A 16,715-nucleotide genomic window follows, 5' to 3' on the forward strand; every position below is an offset into this window, starting at 1 on the left:
TTTAGTTATTATATATTGACTTGCATTTTAGCCAATTAGTGCGGTGTCTGCCACTAGCCATGAGCGTGATCACAATGCTATCTATATGGCCTACATGAGCTTGCTCTCCCCTGCTGTGAAAAGTAAATAAAATAGAGGCGGTCTTCAAGGGCTTATAAATGATCATATGTGCCTTCCTAGGTTTGCTTTCAACTAGAATACCAAGAGAACAAAGCAAAATTGTTGATAAAAGTAAATTGGAAAGTTGTTTAAAATTACCTGCCCTATTTGAAATATGAAAGTTTTTCTCTTGTAAGGTGTATCCAGTCCACGGATCATCCATTACTTGTGGGATATTCTCATTCCCAACAGGAAGTTGCAAGAGGACACCCACAGCAGAGCTGTTATATAGCTCCTCCCCTAACTGTCATAGCCAGTCATTCTCTTGCAACTCTCAACAAGCAAGGACGTTGTAGAAGAGAGTGGTTAAATATAGCTAGTTTATTTTCTTCAATCAAAAGTTTGTTATTTTTAAATAGTACCAGAGTTGTACTATTTTATCTCAGGCAGTAAATAGAAGAAGAATCTGCCTGAGGTTTCTATGATCTTAGCAGGTTGTAACTAAGATCCATTGCTATTCTCACATATGTCTGAGGGGATTACACAGATGAGGTAACTTCAGCGAGAGAATGGCGTGCAGTTTATTCTGCCATCAGGTATGTGCAGTTATAATTTTTTTTAGAGATGGAAAACACTAGAAAATGCTGCTGATACCGGATTAATGTAAGTTAAGCCTGAATACAGTGATTTAATAACGACTGGTATCATGCTTACTCCCAGGGGTAATACCCTTATGATATTTACAATATAAAACGTTTGCTGGCATGTTTAATCGTTTTTATATATGCTTTGGTGATAAAACTTTATTGGGGCCTAGTTTTTTTTCCACATGGCTGGCTTAAATTTTGACTAGAAACAATTTCCACTGTTGTAGTATAAAAGTTTCAGTTGGTGCAGTTAAAATTACAAACTGTGACATCCAGCTTCCCTCAAAGGCCCTCTGAATGCTATAGGACATCTCTAAAGGGCCCAGAGGCTTTCCAAAGTTGTTTATTGGGGAAGGTAGGGCCACAGCTTGCTGTGGCAGTTGGTTGTGACTGTTAAAAAACGTCTCTTTTGTTTTTTTGATCCGTTTTTTGAACTAAGGGGTTAATCATCCATTTGCAAGTGGATGCAATGCTCTGTTAGCCTATTATACACATTGTAAAAATTTCGTTTGATTTACTGCATTTTTTCAGTTTTTCAAATTCTGACAAAATTTGTTTCTCTTAAAGGCACAGTGCCGTTTTTTATATTTGCTTGTTAACTTGATTTAAAGTGTTTTCCAAGCTTGCTATTCTCATTGCTATTCTGTATGGTGGAACCCCCTCTTAGAATGTGTACCAAATGTACTGATTTCATTTTATGCAATAAAGATCATTTTCTGTCTTTAAAAAATGTATCACCAGAGGAATCTGACGAGGGGGAAGTTATGCCGACTAACTTTCCCCACGTGTCAGACCCTTTGACTCCCGCTTAAGGGACTCACGCTCAAATGGCGCCAAGTACATCTAGGGCGCCCATAGCGTTTACTTTACAAGACATGGCGGCAGTCATGGATAATACACTGTCAGCGGTATTAGCCAGACTACCTGAACTTAGAGGTAAGCGAGATAGCTCTGGGGTGAGACAAAATGCAGAGCATACTGACGCTTTAAGAACCATGTCTGATACTGCCTCACAATATGCAGAAGCTGAGGAAAGAGAGCTTCAGTCAGTGGGTGATGTTAATGACTCAGGAAAGATACCTGATTCTAATATTTCTACATTTAAATTTAAGCTTGAACACCTCCGCGTGTTGCTTAGGGAGGTTTTAGCTGTTCTGTATGACTGTGATACCATTGCAGTGCCAGAGAAATTGTGTAGACTGGATAAATACTTTGCAGTGCCGGTGTGTACTGATGTTTTTCCAAATACCTAAAAGGTTTACAGAAATTATTAATAAGGAATGGGATAGACCAGGTGTGCCGTTCTCTTCCCCTCCTATTTTTAGAAAAATGTTTCCAATAGACGCCACCACATGGGACTTATGGCAGACAGTCCCTAAGGTGGAGGGAGCAGTTTTTACTCTAGTAAAGCGTACTACTATCCCTGTCGAGGACAGTTGTGCTTTTTTTTTTTTAGATCCAATGGATAAAAAATTAGAGGTTACCTTAAGAAAATATTTATTCAACAAGGTTTTATCCTACAGCCCCTTGCATGCATTGCCCCTGTCACTGCTGCTGCGGCGTACTGGTTTGAGTCTCTGGAAGAGGCTTTACAGGTAGCGACTCCATTGGATGACATACTTGGCAAACTTAGAGCACTTAAGCTAGCCAATTCTTTTATTCTGATGCCATTGTTCATTTGACTAAACTAACGGCTAAGAATTCTGGTTTTGCTATACAGGCGCACAGAGCGCTATGGCTTAGATCATGGTCAGCTGACGTGACTTCAAAATCTAAGCTACTTAACATTCCCTTCAAGGGGCAGACCCTATTCGGGCCTGGTTGAAGGAGATTATTGCTGATATCACTGGAGGAAAAGGTCATGCCCTTCCTCAGGATAGGTCCAAATCTAGGGCCAAACAGTCTAATTTTCGTGCCTTTCAAAACTTCAAGGCAGGTGCGGCATCAACTTCCTCTAATAATAAACAAGAGGGAACTTTTGCTCAATCCAAGACGGTCTGGAGACCAAACCTGACATGGAAAAAAGGTAAGCAGGTAAAAAAGCCTGCTGCTGCCTCTAAGACAGCATGAAGGAACTGTCCCCTATCCGGGAACGGATCTAGTAGGGGGCAGACTTTCACTCTTTGCCCAGGCGTGGGCAAGAGATGTTCAGGATCCCTGGGCATTGGAAATTATATCCCAGGGATATCTTCTGGACTTCAAAGCTTCCCCCCCAAAAGGGAGATTTCACCTTTCACAATTATCTGCACACCAGATAAAGAGAGAGGCATTCTTACACTGTGTACGAGTCCTCCTAGTTATGGGAGTGATCCATCCAGTTCCAAAGGAGGAACAGGGACAGGGTTTTTACTCAAATCTGTTTGTGGTTCCCAAAAAAGAGGGAACCTTCAGACCAATTTTGGATCTAAAGATCTTAAACAAATTCCTCAAAGTTCCGTCGTTCAAGATGGAAACTATTCGTACCATCCTACCACTGATCCAGGAGGGTCAATATATGACTACAGTGGATCTAAAGGATGGTTATCTTCACATTCCGATACACAAAGATCATCATCGGTTTCTCAGGTTTGCCTTTTAAGACGGGCATTACCAGTTGTAGCTCTTCCCTTGGGATTAGCTACAGCCCCAAGAATCTTTACAAAGGTTCTAGGGTCACTTATGGCGGTACTAAGGCCGCGGGGCATAGTAGTAGCCCCTTATTTAGACGACATCCTGATACAGGCGTCAAACTTCCAAATTGCCAAGTCTCATACGGACGTAGTACTGGCATTTCTGTGGTCGCATGGGTGGAAAGTGAACGAGGAAAAGAGTTCTCTATCCCCACGCACAAGAGTTTCCTTTCTAGGGACTCTGATAGATTCTGTAGAAATGAAAATTCACCTGACGGAGTCCAGGTTATCAAAGCTTCTAAATTCCTGCCGGGTTCTTCATTCCATTCCGCGCCCTTCGGTGGTTCAGTGTATGGAAGTAATCGGCTTAATGGTAGCGGCAATGGACATAGTGCCGTTTGCACGCTTACATCTCAGACCGCTGCAACTATGCATGCTCAGTCAGTGGAGCGGGGATTACACAGATTTGTCCCCTCAACTGAATCTGGACCAAGAGACCAGGGATTCTCTTCTCTGGTGTCTATCTCGGGTCCATCTGTCCAAAGGTATGACCTTTCACAGGCCAGATTGGACAATTGTTACAACAGATGCCAGCCTTCTAGGTTGGGGTGCAGTCTGGAACTCCCTGAAGGCTCAGGGATCGTGGACTCAGGAGGAGTCTCTCCTTCCATTAAATATTCTGGAACTAAGAGCGATATTCAAGGCTCTTCAGGCTTGGCCTCAGTTAGCAACTCTGAGGTACATCAGATTTCAGTCGGACAACATCACGACTGTAGCTTACATCAACCATCAAGGGGGAACGAGATGTTCCCTAGAGATGTTAGAAGTTTAAAAAATAATTCGCTGGGCAGAGATTCACTCTTGCCACCTATCAGCTATCCATATCCCAGGTGTAGAGCATTGGGAGGCGGATTTTCTAAGTCGTCAGACTTTTCATCCGGGAGAGTGGGAACTCCATCCGGAGGCATTTGCACAACTGATTCATCATTGGGGCAAACGAGAACTGGATCTCATGGCGTCTCACCAGAACGCCAAGCTTCCGTTTTACGGATCCAGGTCCAGGGATCCCAAGGCGACACTGATAGATGCTCTAGCAGCGCCCTGGTCTTTCAACCTGGCTTATGTGTTTCCACCGTTTCCTCTGCTCCCTCGACTGATTGCCAAGATCAAGCAGGAGAGAGCATCGGTGATTCTGATAGCACCTGCGTGGCCACGCAGGACCTGGTATGCAGATCTAGTGGACATGTCATCCTTTCCACCATGGTCTCTGCCTTTGAAACAGGACCTTCTACTTCAGGGTCCTTTCAACCATCCAAATCTAATTTCTCTGAGGCTGACTGCCTGGAGATTGAACGCTTGATTTTATCAAAGCGTGGCTTCTCCGAGTCAGTTATTGATACCTTAAGACAGGCACGAAAGCCTGTCACCAGGAAAATTTACTATAAGGTATGGCGTAGATATCTTTATTGGTGTGAATCCAAGGGTTACTCATGGAGTAAGGTCAGGATTGCTAGGATATTATCTTTTTCTCCAAGAAGGTTTGGAAAAAGGATTGTCAGCTAGTTAAGCGTCTGGCAGATGTTCCAGACGTTCAGGCATTTTGTCAGGCTTTAGTTAGAATCAAGCCTGTGTTTAAACCTGTTGCTCCACCATGGAGCTTAAACTTGGTTCTTAAGGTTCTTCAAGGAGTTCCGTTTGAACCTCTTCATTCCATAGATATCAAGCTTTTATCTTGGAAAGTTCTTTTTTTGGTAGCTATTTCCTCGGCTCGTAGAGTCTCTGAGCTATCTGCCTTACAATGTGATTCTCCTTATCTGATTTTTCATACGGATAAGGTAGTCCTGCGTACCAAACCTGGGTTCTTACCTAAGGTGGTATCTAACAAGAATATCAATCAAGAGATTGTTGTTCCATCCTTGTGTTACACAATTTGGACGTGGTCCGTGCTTTAAAGTTTTACTTACAAGCTACTAAAGATTTTCGTCAAACATCTGCTTTGTTTGTTGTCTACTCTGGACAGAGGAGAGGTCAAAAGGCTTCGGCAACCTCTTTTTCTTTTTGACTAAGAAGCTTAATCCGCTTAGCCTATGAGACTGCTGGAGAGCAACCTCCTGAAAGGATTACAGCTCATTCCACTAGAGCTGTGGCTTCCACTTGGGCCTTTAAAAATTAGGCTTCTTTTGATCAGATTTGCAAGGCGACTACTTGGTCTTCGCTTCATATTTTTTCAAAATTTTACAAATTTGATACTTTTGCTTCTTCGGAGGCTATATTTGGGAGAAAGGTTTTACGGGCAGTGGTTCCTTCCATTTAAGTTCCTGCCTTGTCCTTCCCTTCATCCGTATACTTTAGCTTTGGTATTGGTATCCCACAAGTAATGGATGATCCGTGGACTGGTTACACCTTACAAGAGAAAACACAATTTATGCTTACCTGATAAATTTATTTCTCTTGTGGTGTATCCAGTCCACGGCCCGCCCTGTCATTTTAAGGCAGGTAATTTTTAAATTTAAACTACAGTAACCACTGCACCCTAGGGTTCCTCCTTTCTCGGCTTGTTTTCGGTCGTTTGACTGGCTATGACAGTTAGGGGAGGAGCTATATTACAGCTCTGCTGTGGGTGTCCTCTTGCAACTTCCTGTTGGGAATTAGAATATCCCACAAGTAATGGATGATCTGTGGACTGGATACACCACAAGAGAAATAAATTTATCAGGTAAGCATAAATTGTGTTTTTTTTTTTGGACTTGACTGTCACTTTAAGTTTCCTGTAGTTTTGTTCAAACCTTATGTAAGAAATCTAGGTACTTCTATGTGTCTTAGGAATCTGATGTGATATTTAATGTAGTTTATGCAAAAAGTATTATCATTGTAGCATTACTTCTTATTAGTTTGTATGGTAAAGACTTTTATGTTTAACCTTTTGCATTTAGTTCAGCAGGTACTTGATAGCACTAATTATCATATTGCTCTTGCCTACGATTTCTCAATACAAAGATTATAGTTATATTTAATAGAATGTTCCATAAAATTCACCACACTCTACCTTTGTTTACCTTATGTCTTACTCCACACTAAGCAGAGCTTATGTCCCTTATGTCCCTTTAAGGTTACATATATTGTATAGTGCATAACAGGTGCATCTGAGATTTATTATTACAAAACCAATCTACTGCTTAATTTTATAAGTCCCTTATTTTTTCTGTGACAACAGGAAACTCTAAAAGAAAAAACCTGAAGGCACAGTAAATGTTATAAATACATTGGTTGGTGGAAGAGTCAAAAAAGCAGCAAAGGAACCGCCGAGCTAAGCAGTCACAGGGGTACAGAGCTCTGTGTATTTTACCCTTATAAATTAAGCTTTTTAAGTATACTAAACTTATATGCATTCTGTTATAACTGGTAATTTTAAGGGAATCTAATGGACACCATTTGACAACAAATCTATTTCAAGATGGTAAAAAAAAAAAAACAGAAGGGGAATTTGAAAGGCGCGCTGAATGATGTTCGATGTAAAGGTGTGATCCTGAGCTTAGATGATAGTGACTGTTTTTACTCAGGGCTGCTCCTCTTGATCCCGGAGTGTGGGGTGCACTGTTACAAAATAAAGACAAGAAGAGGGCACATCATTGTGTAATCCTGTTTTTTAAGCAGAGATAAGATGGTAATAGTTGTGCTTACCGGATATGTTGGCACCGTACTATGACCAGTGCAAATCAGCAAGCTAGCACTTAACAGTGGCTAGTACACTGTAACCAGTTCCACTTGTGAGTTCCGATGCTGCACAGCTGTTCCAAGTTCTAATGCTGCACGGCTACTAAAAGTGCTGAATATCTTTCCGTATTATTTTAGGATGAGAAAAAAAAGGACAACTTCCAAACTTAAAAATTATGAATGCTTTATTTGTAACGCGTTTCTCAACCAAACACTAGTCGTTTCTTCAGACAAAGAAAAGCGAATCAATTTCTATTTCAAGATAGCAGATTTGAGGCAGTTAAAGAGGTGCCAATCTGGAAGAAGATTGTAAACCTTTGGAGCTCGGACAGATTGACTAACATACCGTCATGCAACTAAGCTAATAAGATGCCAACCAGCGACTAATTCTACTTTGTGTGACAGCGGTCAACTTGCTGGATAAGCCAATATCTACACTGTGCAGCCGAGGGGGTCTCCCAGGTTGGGTCACTGAGATTTTTTTTTTTTTGGCGGCCTTCACAGGGAAGAAATTCCAGCACCCCCTCCCGGGGAACTAGGCCTACAGAGGCAAGCTCTCAGTCCCATTGCATACAACACTGAAAATGGAAGCAGTCTACGTGACCATACAAGGTTTTATGATTGACTTAGAGCTACGGATGTGTAGCAGATTTGACCGCCTTCTGTATCTCATGGAGTGTACACACTTGCGAGTGGAAGTTTCTGACCCTGTAGCGGAAGTGGCGGCGAAGCCGGCATCTCAGAGAGGTGTTAAACAAGTTGGCCTTGAGAGACCCTGGAAGCCTGTCTTGGCCCTGGAATGGAGAGATGCGGCCGGCCTGCTGGGGGGAGTCGATAACGGCTTCCATGTTTGGAGGGAGAGTCCTGTAGCTGTGGCGACGGGGCAGTCGAGCGCTGAGTCTGGCAGTAGACCTGAAGAAGCCTTCTTGTATGGGACTGGCTCATGCAGTTGTAGGAATCTCTCTGAATCATTTTTACAGCAGCCTGGTCCAGCAGAGTCATTCATTACTCAGCATGCCACACAACGGACTTGTTTGGGCAGATCTGGCATAGGGTAAATCTGTCATTATTGATGTGACTTGTCTTGGAGTACTTTGGCCTCATTGCCCTAAATGACGGCTTTCTAGCCTGAAAGATCCGACTTATGAAACCCAATCTACGATGACGAGCTATTAGTTACCAACGCAGATAGTTTTCTATTTCATTTTTTTCATGAGATATATACACTTTTATTTTTGCAATCAGCAGCTTTCCCAGAGCATGTGTTTGCAAGCCAGTATGTCCATTGATGAGGGGGGTATTTGTATTCTGACACCATTGCTGGGGTCTGAACCTTTCTTGCTATTGTTGACATTAATTTTGTCCTCTATGCTTCCGCAGATCAGGTGTAGGTTGAGAACTGCGAGTAGGGTCATTGCTATGTAGGACCATTATACTTCTGTTATTGAGTTGCTTCAGCTAACTATATGATAAAAACAGACGTATACTAATCTTAACAGAGTCCTTGCTTACTAAAGGTTGCCCACAGCATTTACACCACACGGATTGCTGGTACTCCTTGCCATATACATTCTGCAATGAGATTGTTTCCAAAATACTACTATAGTCCCCTCTAGCTAGTATATATTATTTGGATGAGGAGAGCATATACAACATATATATAGGTTAGGTTGAGTATTATGTTTGACGAAGGGGACTTCATCACCAGATTTTCATCCGCCCCCCCCTCCAAATCCCTACTGTGTGGTAAGGGATAAATAGCTTATCCTCCATTTTTTTTTTTGGCAGAGTTCTGTAGTCTCTGCCCAGTTCGTAGAGCCTCTATTAAAGTTTGCCCTCATATCAGAGTAAAAATGGCTCTCCGGACCCTAATAAAGGATAGATAGATTTATCTTTACTACTCTTATGTGTTTTATCGCTGGCAGACTCTTTATTTCTTTAACTTTATTATAACTTTTAGCCCACATGAAAGCCTATTGAAAGTTTTATAACTGCTGGGATTGTGTTTGATGTTCACAGATTCTAGTTGTAACAAACCTATATGTCTCCTATGTACTTCAGGGAGTAAGACCCTATTAGTGGACCTGGTTGGCACGGATGGCAAGGCGAAGCCTTAATAAAACCAAATGGAGGAGCTGATAAATTTGAGCTATAAACCTGGCTTATATAGTTGCACCCTGGTGAGATATTTACTTCATTCCCAACTCCTGCAAAATCATCCCCTAACATTTGTGAATTCTTTATATAAAGTATATAAGGGGCTTAGGAAATATATATTATAAAGACATGTCTCCTGATATGCATAACAGCAATGTATTGTTTGGTCTTTGTCTAGGCTTACCAAACTTTACAGTCCTATACTCGGTTTATAATTATTAGATGTTATAGTTCTTATAAAATTCGCCCTGTAGGTTGACGCACTAAATTAACAGTCCTCAGGCAACCTCAGAGTTCTTTAATCCTGGTAATTCTTTATACCATATTAGCTTTTGAATTTTAGGAAATCACAGCCTTTACATTTTTAGTTTCTCTGAAATAGTGTCAGCTATAATAATAAGTTATGAGCCTAAACATATTAGACATCAAACTTCTCTGCTTGCAGTTTTGTTTTTTATGACACTTAGTTATCACCAAATTAATTGTTATGAGTCTTTATCGTGTTATTTTCTACGTCCTCCTTCAATTGTTGTATTAGTTCTCTGGACCTACCCATGGTCCTGGCAGGCATGGGAAGGAGAAAGTTCAGTGCAGGCCCAAAAGTGGCCTGTGCCATCCAAAAACCCTCTAATTAGCAAATCAAATTCATTGGGGCCCAAAAATGACCTCAGCTATTCCTGAGGAAAAAAGAGGGTGGTTTTAGGTTTGCTCCCTAAATGTTATGCATCCGATGTATCGCTCTATTTGTGAATTGAATGGAATTGTTATACCAAGAGATTTAGCCTTGTGTATGATTTTGCTTATCTTTGCATCTCTGTTATTTGTTTTACCATTTAACATATGTCTTATGCTTAACTATGCAAACTGAATTTTGTTTTTGTATCTGCTGGACCCTCCATAAAAATTATTAAAAAAAAAAAAAGCAGCAAAGCCTAATGTGTATAGAGAGAGAGCAGGTTTCTGCAGCACCAACCAAACCCGTGCAAACTTCTGGTTTGCAGGTGTAAATCCCAGCTGAGCTCACGCTTTTTTTATCCTTACAAAGGTCACTACCATTAAGTTGGGTAATAGTTATCCGTCATCAGATGAGGCCTGAAGCATTTCCAGTAGGCAGTACATTCTTTTTCAGCTAATACAATTATTACTACTAGTAATACAAAATCTGTATAATCACTTTTTAAAGGAATGTTCTGTTGTAGGGTTATGTTGAGATTTTCTTTTACATATGAAGCAGGGTCAGAATTGTGTCTTGGTGGCTGCGTCTTGCTTTGGTTGAGTGTGCGGGTGTTTTTATTTACAGAGGCAGACGATAACTTTACTGGTTTATCAGATGTACATCATTTTTATATAAAAGTTCTGTATCTGACGGACTTACTATTAGTACTGCATGGCAGGACATCATGCCTACAAACCACTGCTTGACAAAAAACAATCATGATCCCTAGAGAATGTGACCTGGTGCACAGTAACATGACATTACATTTTAGGGAGAGGTTATTTTTGCTCCTGTGCCTGGCTGCCACATCTCCATTTGGCTCAGTGTTCTCCCTCATTTCTTCTGTTTGAACTCCTTGATCTCACTGCTTTATTCCTGAAAATAAAGGACTCCATCATTGTTGTATTGTAAAACCTTTTGTGCTATATATAGGTGATATGATGCATTATATGCCACTAGGCACAATTAATGAACTATGCTGTTTATAAAAGCTTTTTTCTTTATTACTGGGCAAGCTTGTATGTGCTTATATTTCCATATCATATGGAAAATAGTCACATTATTTTGCCTCTTGCAATGTTGGTATTTAATATGAATGTGTTTGCTTTTTTTTTTCTAGGTGGCTGTGGTTCGAATGAAAAGCACAGAACGTATTTATGCAATGAAAATCTTAAACAAATGGGAGATGCTTAAAAGGGCAGAAGTAAGTATTTCTAAATGTTACCGCTGGATTTTATTCTGAGGGAATGTGTGACCTAGTTTATTGTAGTATAGTGACAGGTTGTCAAATGCATCTGTCCATGTTTGTGTTCAGATTTACTGAGCGGCCTGCCCTAGTTTTATTCTCCACGTTAATAATAATAATTCTAATACCTTTTTAAATGATTTTTGTTTGTTGAGATTATGAATTGTGGAACAGCTAAGCACAATTTGCAGACACCTATAACTGTAAAATAATTTCATTATACTCTGTAGGTTATGTCTTTAGTCCCATGATTACATGCAGAGTATATACATCTTTGTACCACTTGCTAGTAAGTTCCCAGTACTGTATGGAACCCATCTTTTCCCTTAAAATTTACCCGGCTCTTCCTTCAGGCTGCTGGTCTTTTACCACCTATGTAGTATATGATCACGTGCGCTGTAGCTCGTTCCTTTTTTAACACAGATGAATAAAAGACTGTTATGTGAGTCTAATTCGCATTGCTATAGGCCAACCTTACAAACGAGTGTGTTCTTATGAGTCTGGGGATGTGTGGCTCCCAGTCGGGCATTCTCAGAGGCCAGTGTGTGTAGGTTTTTTCTTTCCTGATTCAGATAGAGCATTAGTTTGTAAACAAGTTTCCAGTTTACTTTCTATTATGAATTTGGCTTCATTGTCTTGGTATCCTTTACTAAAGGAGCAGCAATGCACTACTGGGTTCTACCTGAACACATCGGTAAGCCATTGGTGGCTGCACATATATGCTGCTTGTCAATCAGCAGCTAGTTCCCAGATCCGGAGTCTACCTAGATATGCTTTTCAACAAAGGATACCAAGAGAATGAAGCAAATTAGATAAAAGAAGCAAATTCGAAAGTTGTTTAAAATTGTATGCTCTATCTGAAAGAAGACAAATTGTTTCTTGTCCCTTTAAGCAGATTAGGTTTTCCTGAGCCCTCTTGTCATCAGTAGAACAGTTCCAGTGTTATTTATTTCAAAAGAAAATCTATGTAAAAAGAGTTTCCATTTATGCAACCATCTGAATAGGCTCCTAAAACTTTTATTAACTGTAGCAGCTCACACAGTTTTTTCTTCATATACCTGGCTTCAGCAACTCCTGGGTGTACAAGGCTATAAATGCTCTTATGGTGCACGCAGGTAGGGTTACTACATTCCCCTCAGTATCAATGTCCACTAACAATTCCTCAGCACCAAAGGTAAAATTCAATGTTTAATCAGCAAACAAATCATACCGACTGCAACGTTTCAGCCATCTGGACCTTAATCGTGCATGATTTAGGCCAATATGGCCGAAACGTTGCAGTTGGTATTATTTGTTTGCTGAATTAACATTGAATTTTACCTTTGGTGCTGAGGAATTGTTAGTGGACATTTTTTTTTTTCCTTGGTATTCCGCAGTGGTTTTAATCCTCCTTTTGCTCCATTTTTTTTCTCTCCATTTATTTGCTTGATGCTTTTTGTCCGGTAACAGATGATCCAGGTTCTTCAGCAGCTGTTTCTCTTGTTAAGTGTATCCAGTCCACGGATCATCCATTACTTGTGGGATATTCTCCTTCCCAACAGGAAGTTGCAAGAGGATCACCCACAGCAGAGCTGCTATATAGCTCCTCCCCTAACTGTCATATCCAGTCATTCTCTTGCAAGCCTCAACCAAGATGGAGGTCGTAAGAGGAGTGTGGTGTTTTATACTTAGTTTATTCTTCAATCAAAAGTTTGTTCTTTTTAAATGGTGCCGGAGTCTACTGTTTATCTCAGGCAGTATTTAGAAGAATAATCTGCCTGCGTTTTCTATGATCTTAGCAGAAGATCCATGGCTGTTCTCACATATTCTGAGGAGTGAGGTAACTTCAGAGAGGGAATGGCGTGCAGGTTTTCCTGCAATAAGGTATGTGCAGTTAATATTTCTCCAACATAGGTGTGTCCGGTCCACGGCGTCATCCTTACTTGTGGGATATTCTCTTCCCCAACAGGAAATGGCAAAGAGCCCAGCAAAGCTGGTCACATGATCCCTCCTAGGCTCCGCCTACCCCAGTCATTCTCTTTGCCGTTGTACAGGCAACATCTCCACGGAGATGGCTTAGAGTTTTTTAGTGTTTAACTGTAGTTTTTATTATTCAATCAAGAGTTTGTTATTTTAAAATAGTGCTGGTATGTACTATTTACTCAGAAACAGAAAAGAGATGAAGATTTCTGTTTGTATGAGGAAAATGATTTTAGCACCGTAACTAAAATCCATGGCTGTTCCACACAGGACTGTTGAGAGCAATTAACTTCAGTTGGGGGAACAGTGTGCAGTCTCTTACTGCTTGAGGTATGACACATTCTAACAAGACGATGTAATGCTGGAAGCTGTCATTTTCCCTATGGGATCCGGTAAGCCATGTTTATTAAGATAGTAAATAAGGGCTTCACAAGGGCTTATTAAGACTGTAGACTTTTTCTGGGCTAAATCGATTCATTATTAACACATATTTAGCCTTGAGGAATCATTTATTCTGGGTATTTTGATATGATTATATCGGCAGGCACTGTTTTTGACAACTTATTCTTTAGGGGCTTTCCCTAATCATAGTCAGAGCCTCATTTTCGCGCCGGTATGGCGCACTTGTTTTTGAGGACAGCATGGCATGCAGCTGCATGTGTGTGGAGCTCTGATACATAGAAAAGTCTTTCTGAAGGCATCATTTGGTATCGTATTCCCCTTTGGGCTTGGTTGGGTCTCAGCAAAGCAGATTCCAGGGACTGTAAAGGGGTTAAATATAAAAACGGCTCCGGTTCCGTTATTTTAAGGGTTAAAGCTTCCAAATTTGGTGTGCAATACTTTTAAGGCTTTAAGACACTGTGGTGAAAATTTGGTGAATTTTGAACAATTCCTTCATACTTTTTCGCAATTGCAGTAATAAAGTGTGTTTAGTTTAAAATTTAATGTGACAGTAACGGTTTTATTTTAAAACGTTTTTTGTGCTTTGTTATCAAGTTTATGCCTGTTTAACATGTCTGAACTACCAGATAGATTGTGTTCTGACTGTGGGGAAACCAAGGTTCCTTCTCATTTAACTATATGTATTTTATGTCATAAAAAAATTTAGTAAAAATGATGCCCTAGTACATCTAGTGCGCCAATACTCCTTACTATGCAACATTTAACGGCTGTAATGGATAATTCTATCAAAAACATTTTAGCCAATATGCCCGCTTATCAGCGAAAGCGCGACTGCTCTGTTTTAGAAAATTCTGTAGAGCATGAGAACGCTGATGATATGGTTTCTGAAGGGCCCCTACACCAGTCTGAGGGGGCCAGGGAGGTTTTGTCTGAGGGAGAAATTTCAGATTCAGGAAACATTTCTCAACAAGCTGAACCTGATGTGATTACTTTTAAATTTAAGTTGGAACATCTCCACGCTCTGCTTAAGGAGGTGTTATCCAATTTGGATGATTGTGATTATCTGGTCATTCCAGAACCACTATGTAAAATGGAAAAGTTCTTAGAGGCCCTGGGGCCCCCCGAAGCTTTTCCTATATCCAAGCGGGTGGCGTACATTGTTAGTAAAGAATGGGACAGGCCCGGTATACCTTTAGTACCTCCCCCCATATTTATAAAATTGTTTTCCTATAGTCGACCCCAGAAAGGACTGATGGCAGACAGTCCCCAAGGTCGAGGGGGCGGTTTCTACTCTTCACAAGCGCGCCACTATACCCATAGAAGATAGTTGTGCTTTCCAAGATCCTATGGATAAAAAATTAGAAGGTCTGCTAAAGATGTTTGTTCAGCAAGGTTCCCTTCTACAACCAATTGCATGCATTGTCCCTGTCACTGCAGCCGCGTGTTTCTAGTTTGATGAGCTAGGAAAGGCGATTATTAGTAATTCTTCTTCTTATGAGGAGATTATGGACAGAATTCGTGCTCTTAATTGGCTAATTCTTTCACCCTAGACGCCACCTTGCAATTGGCTAGGTTAGCGGCGAAAAAATTCTGGGTTTGCTATTGTGGCGCAGAGCGCTTTGGTTAAAATCTTGGGCAGCGGATGCGTCTTCCAAGAACAAATTGCTTGACATTCCTTTCAAGGGGAAAACACTCTTTGGCCCTGACTTGAAAGAGATTATCTCTGATATCACTGGGGGCAAGGGCCACGCCCTTCCTCAGGATAGGTCTTTTCAAGACCAAAAATAAACCTAAGTTTCGTCCCTTTCGCAGAAACGGATCAGCCCCATGGGCTACGTCCTCTAAGCAGGAAGGTAATACTTCTCAAGCCAATCCAGCCTGGAGACCTATGTAAGGCTGGAACAAAGGAAAGCAGGCCAGGAAACCTGCCACTGCTACCAAGACAGCATGAAATGCGGGCCCCCGATCCGGGACCGGATCTGGTGGGGGGCAGACTCTCTCTCTTCGCTCAGGCTGGGGCAAGAGATGTTCTGGATCCTTGGGCGCTAGAAATAGTCTCCCAAGGTTATTCTCTGGAGTTCAAGGGGCTTCCTCCAAGGGGGAGGTTCCACAGGTCTCAGTTGTCTTCAGACCACATAAGAAGACAGGCTTTCTTACATTGGGTAGAAGACCTGCTAAAAATGGGAGTGATTCATCCTGTTCCATTAGGAGAACAAGGGATGGGGTTCTACTCCAATCTGTTCATAGTTCCCAAAAAAGAGGGAACGTTCAGACCAATCTTAGATCTCAAGATCTTGAACAAGTTTCTCAAGGTTCCATCGTTCAAGATGGAAACCATTCGAACACTTCTTCCTTCCATCCAGGAAGGTCAATTCATGACCAAGGTGGATTTCAAGGATGCGTATCTACATATTCCTATCCACAAGGAACATCATCGGTTCCTAAGGTTTGCATTCCTGGACAAGCATTTCCAGTTCGTGGCGTTTTCTTTCGGATTAGCCACTGCTCCTAGGATTTTCTCATAGGTACTAGGGTCCCTTCTGGCGGTGCTAAGACCAAGGGGCATTGCTGTAGTACCTTACTTGGACGACATTCTGATTCGAGCGTCGTCCCTTCCTCAAGTAAAGGCTCACACGGACATTGTCCTGGCCTTTCTCAGATCTCACGGATGGAAAGTGAACGTGGAAAAGAGTTCTCTATCTCCGTCAACGAGGGTTCCCTTCTTGGGAACTATAATAGACTCCTTAGAAATGAGGATTTTTCTGACAGAAGCCAGAAAAACAAAACTTCTAGACTCTTGTCGGATACTTCATTCCGTTCCTCTTCCTTCCATAGCGCAGTGCATGGAAGTGATAGGTTTGATGGTAGCGGCAATGGACATAGTTCCTTTTGTGCGCATTCATCTAAGACCATTACAACTGTTCATGCTCAGTCAGTGGAATGGGGACTATTCAGACTTGTCTCCGAAGATACAAGTAAATCAGAGGACCAGAGACTCTTTCCGTTGGTGGCTGTCCCTGGACAACCTGTCACAAGGGATGACCTTCCGCAGACCAGAGTGGGTCATTGTCACGACCGACGCCAGTCTGATGGGCTGGGGCGCGGTCTGGGGATCCCTGAAAGCTCAGGGTCTTTGGTCTCGGGTAGAATCTCTTCTACCGATAAAT

General features: G+C 41.4%; 1 protein-coding gene across 4 annotated transcripts in view; it reads left to right on the top strand.

Annotated features, from left to right (window-relative positions):
- Nucleotides 1–16,715, top strand: part of CDC42BPB (CDC42 binding protein kinase beta) — a 422,828-nt gene that overhangs the window by 122,664 nt on the left and 283,449 nt on the right. For all 4 annotated transcript variants that reach the window (XM_053697422.1, XM_053697423.1, XM_053697424.1 and 1 more), the window contains exon 3: nt 11,062–11,145. In XM_053697422.1, coding sequence (XP_053553397.1) covers nt 11,062–11,145 — 84 coding nt within the window. The remainder of the gene's footprint in view (nt 1–11,061; nt 11,146–16,715) is intronic.

The sequence above is a fragment of the Bombina bombina genome, chromosome 1 (assembly GCF_027579735.1).
Source record: "Bombina bombina isolate aBomBom1 chromosome 1, aBomBom1.pri, whole genome shotgun sequence".
NCBI classification, from domain to species: Eukaryota; Metazoa; Chordata; class Amphibia; order Anura; family Bombinatoridae; genus Bombina; species Bombina bombina.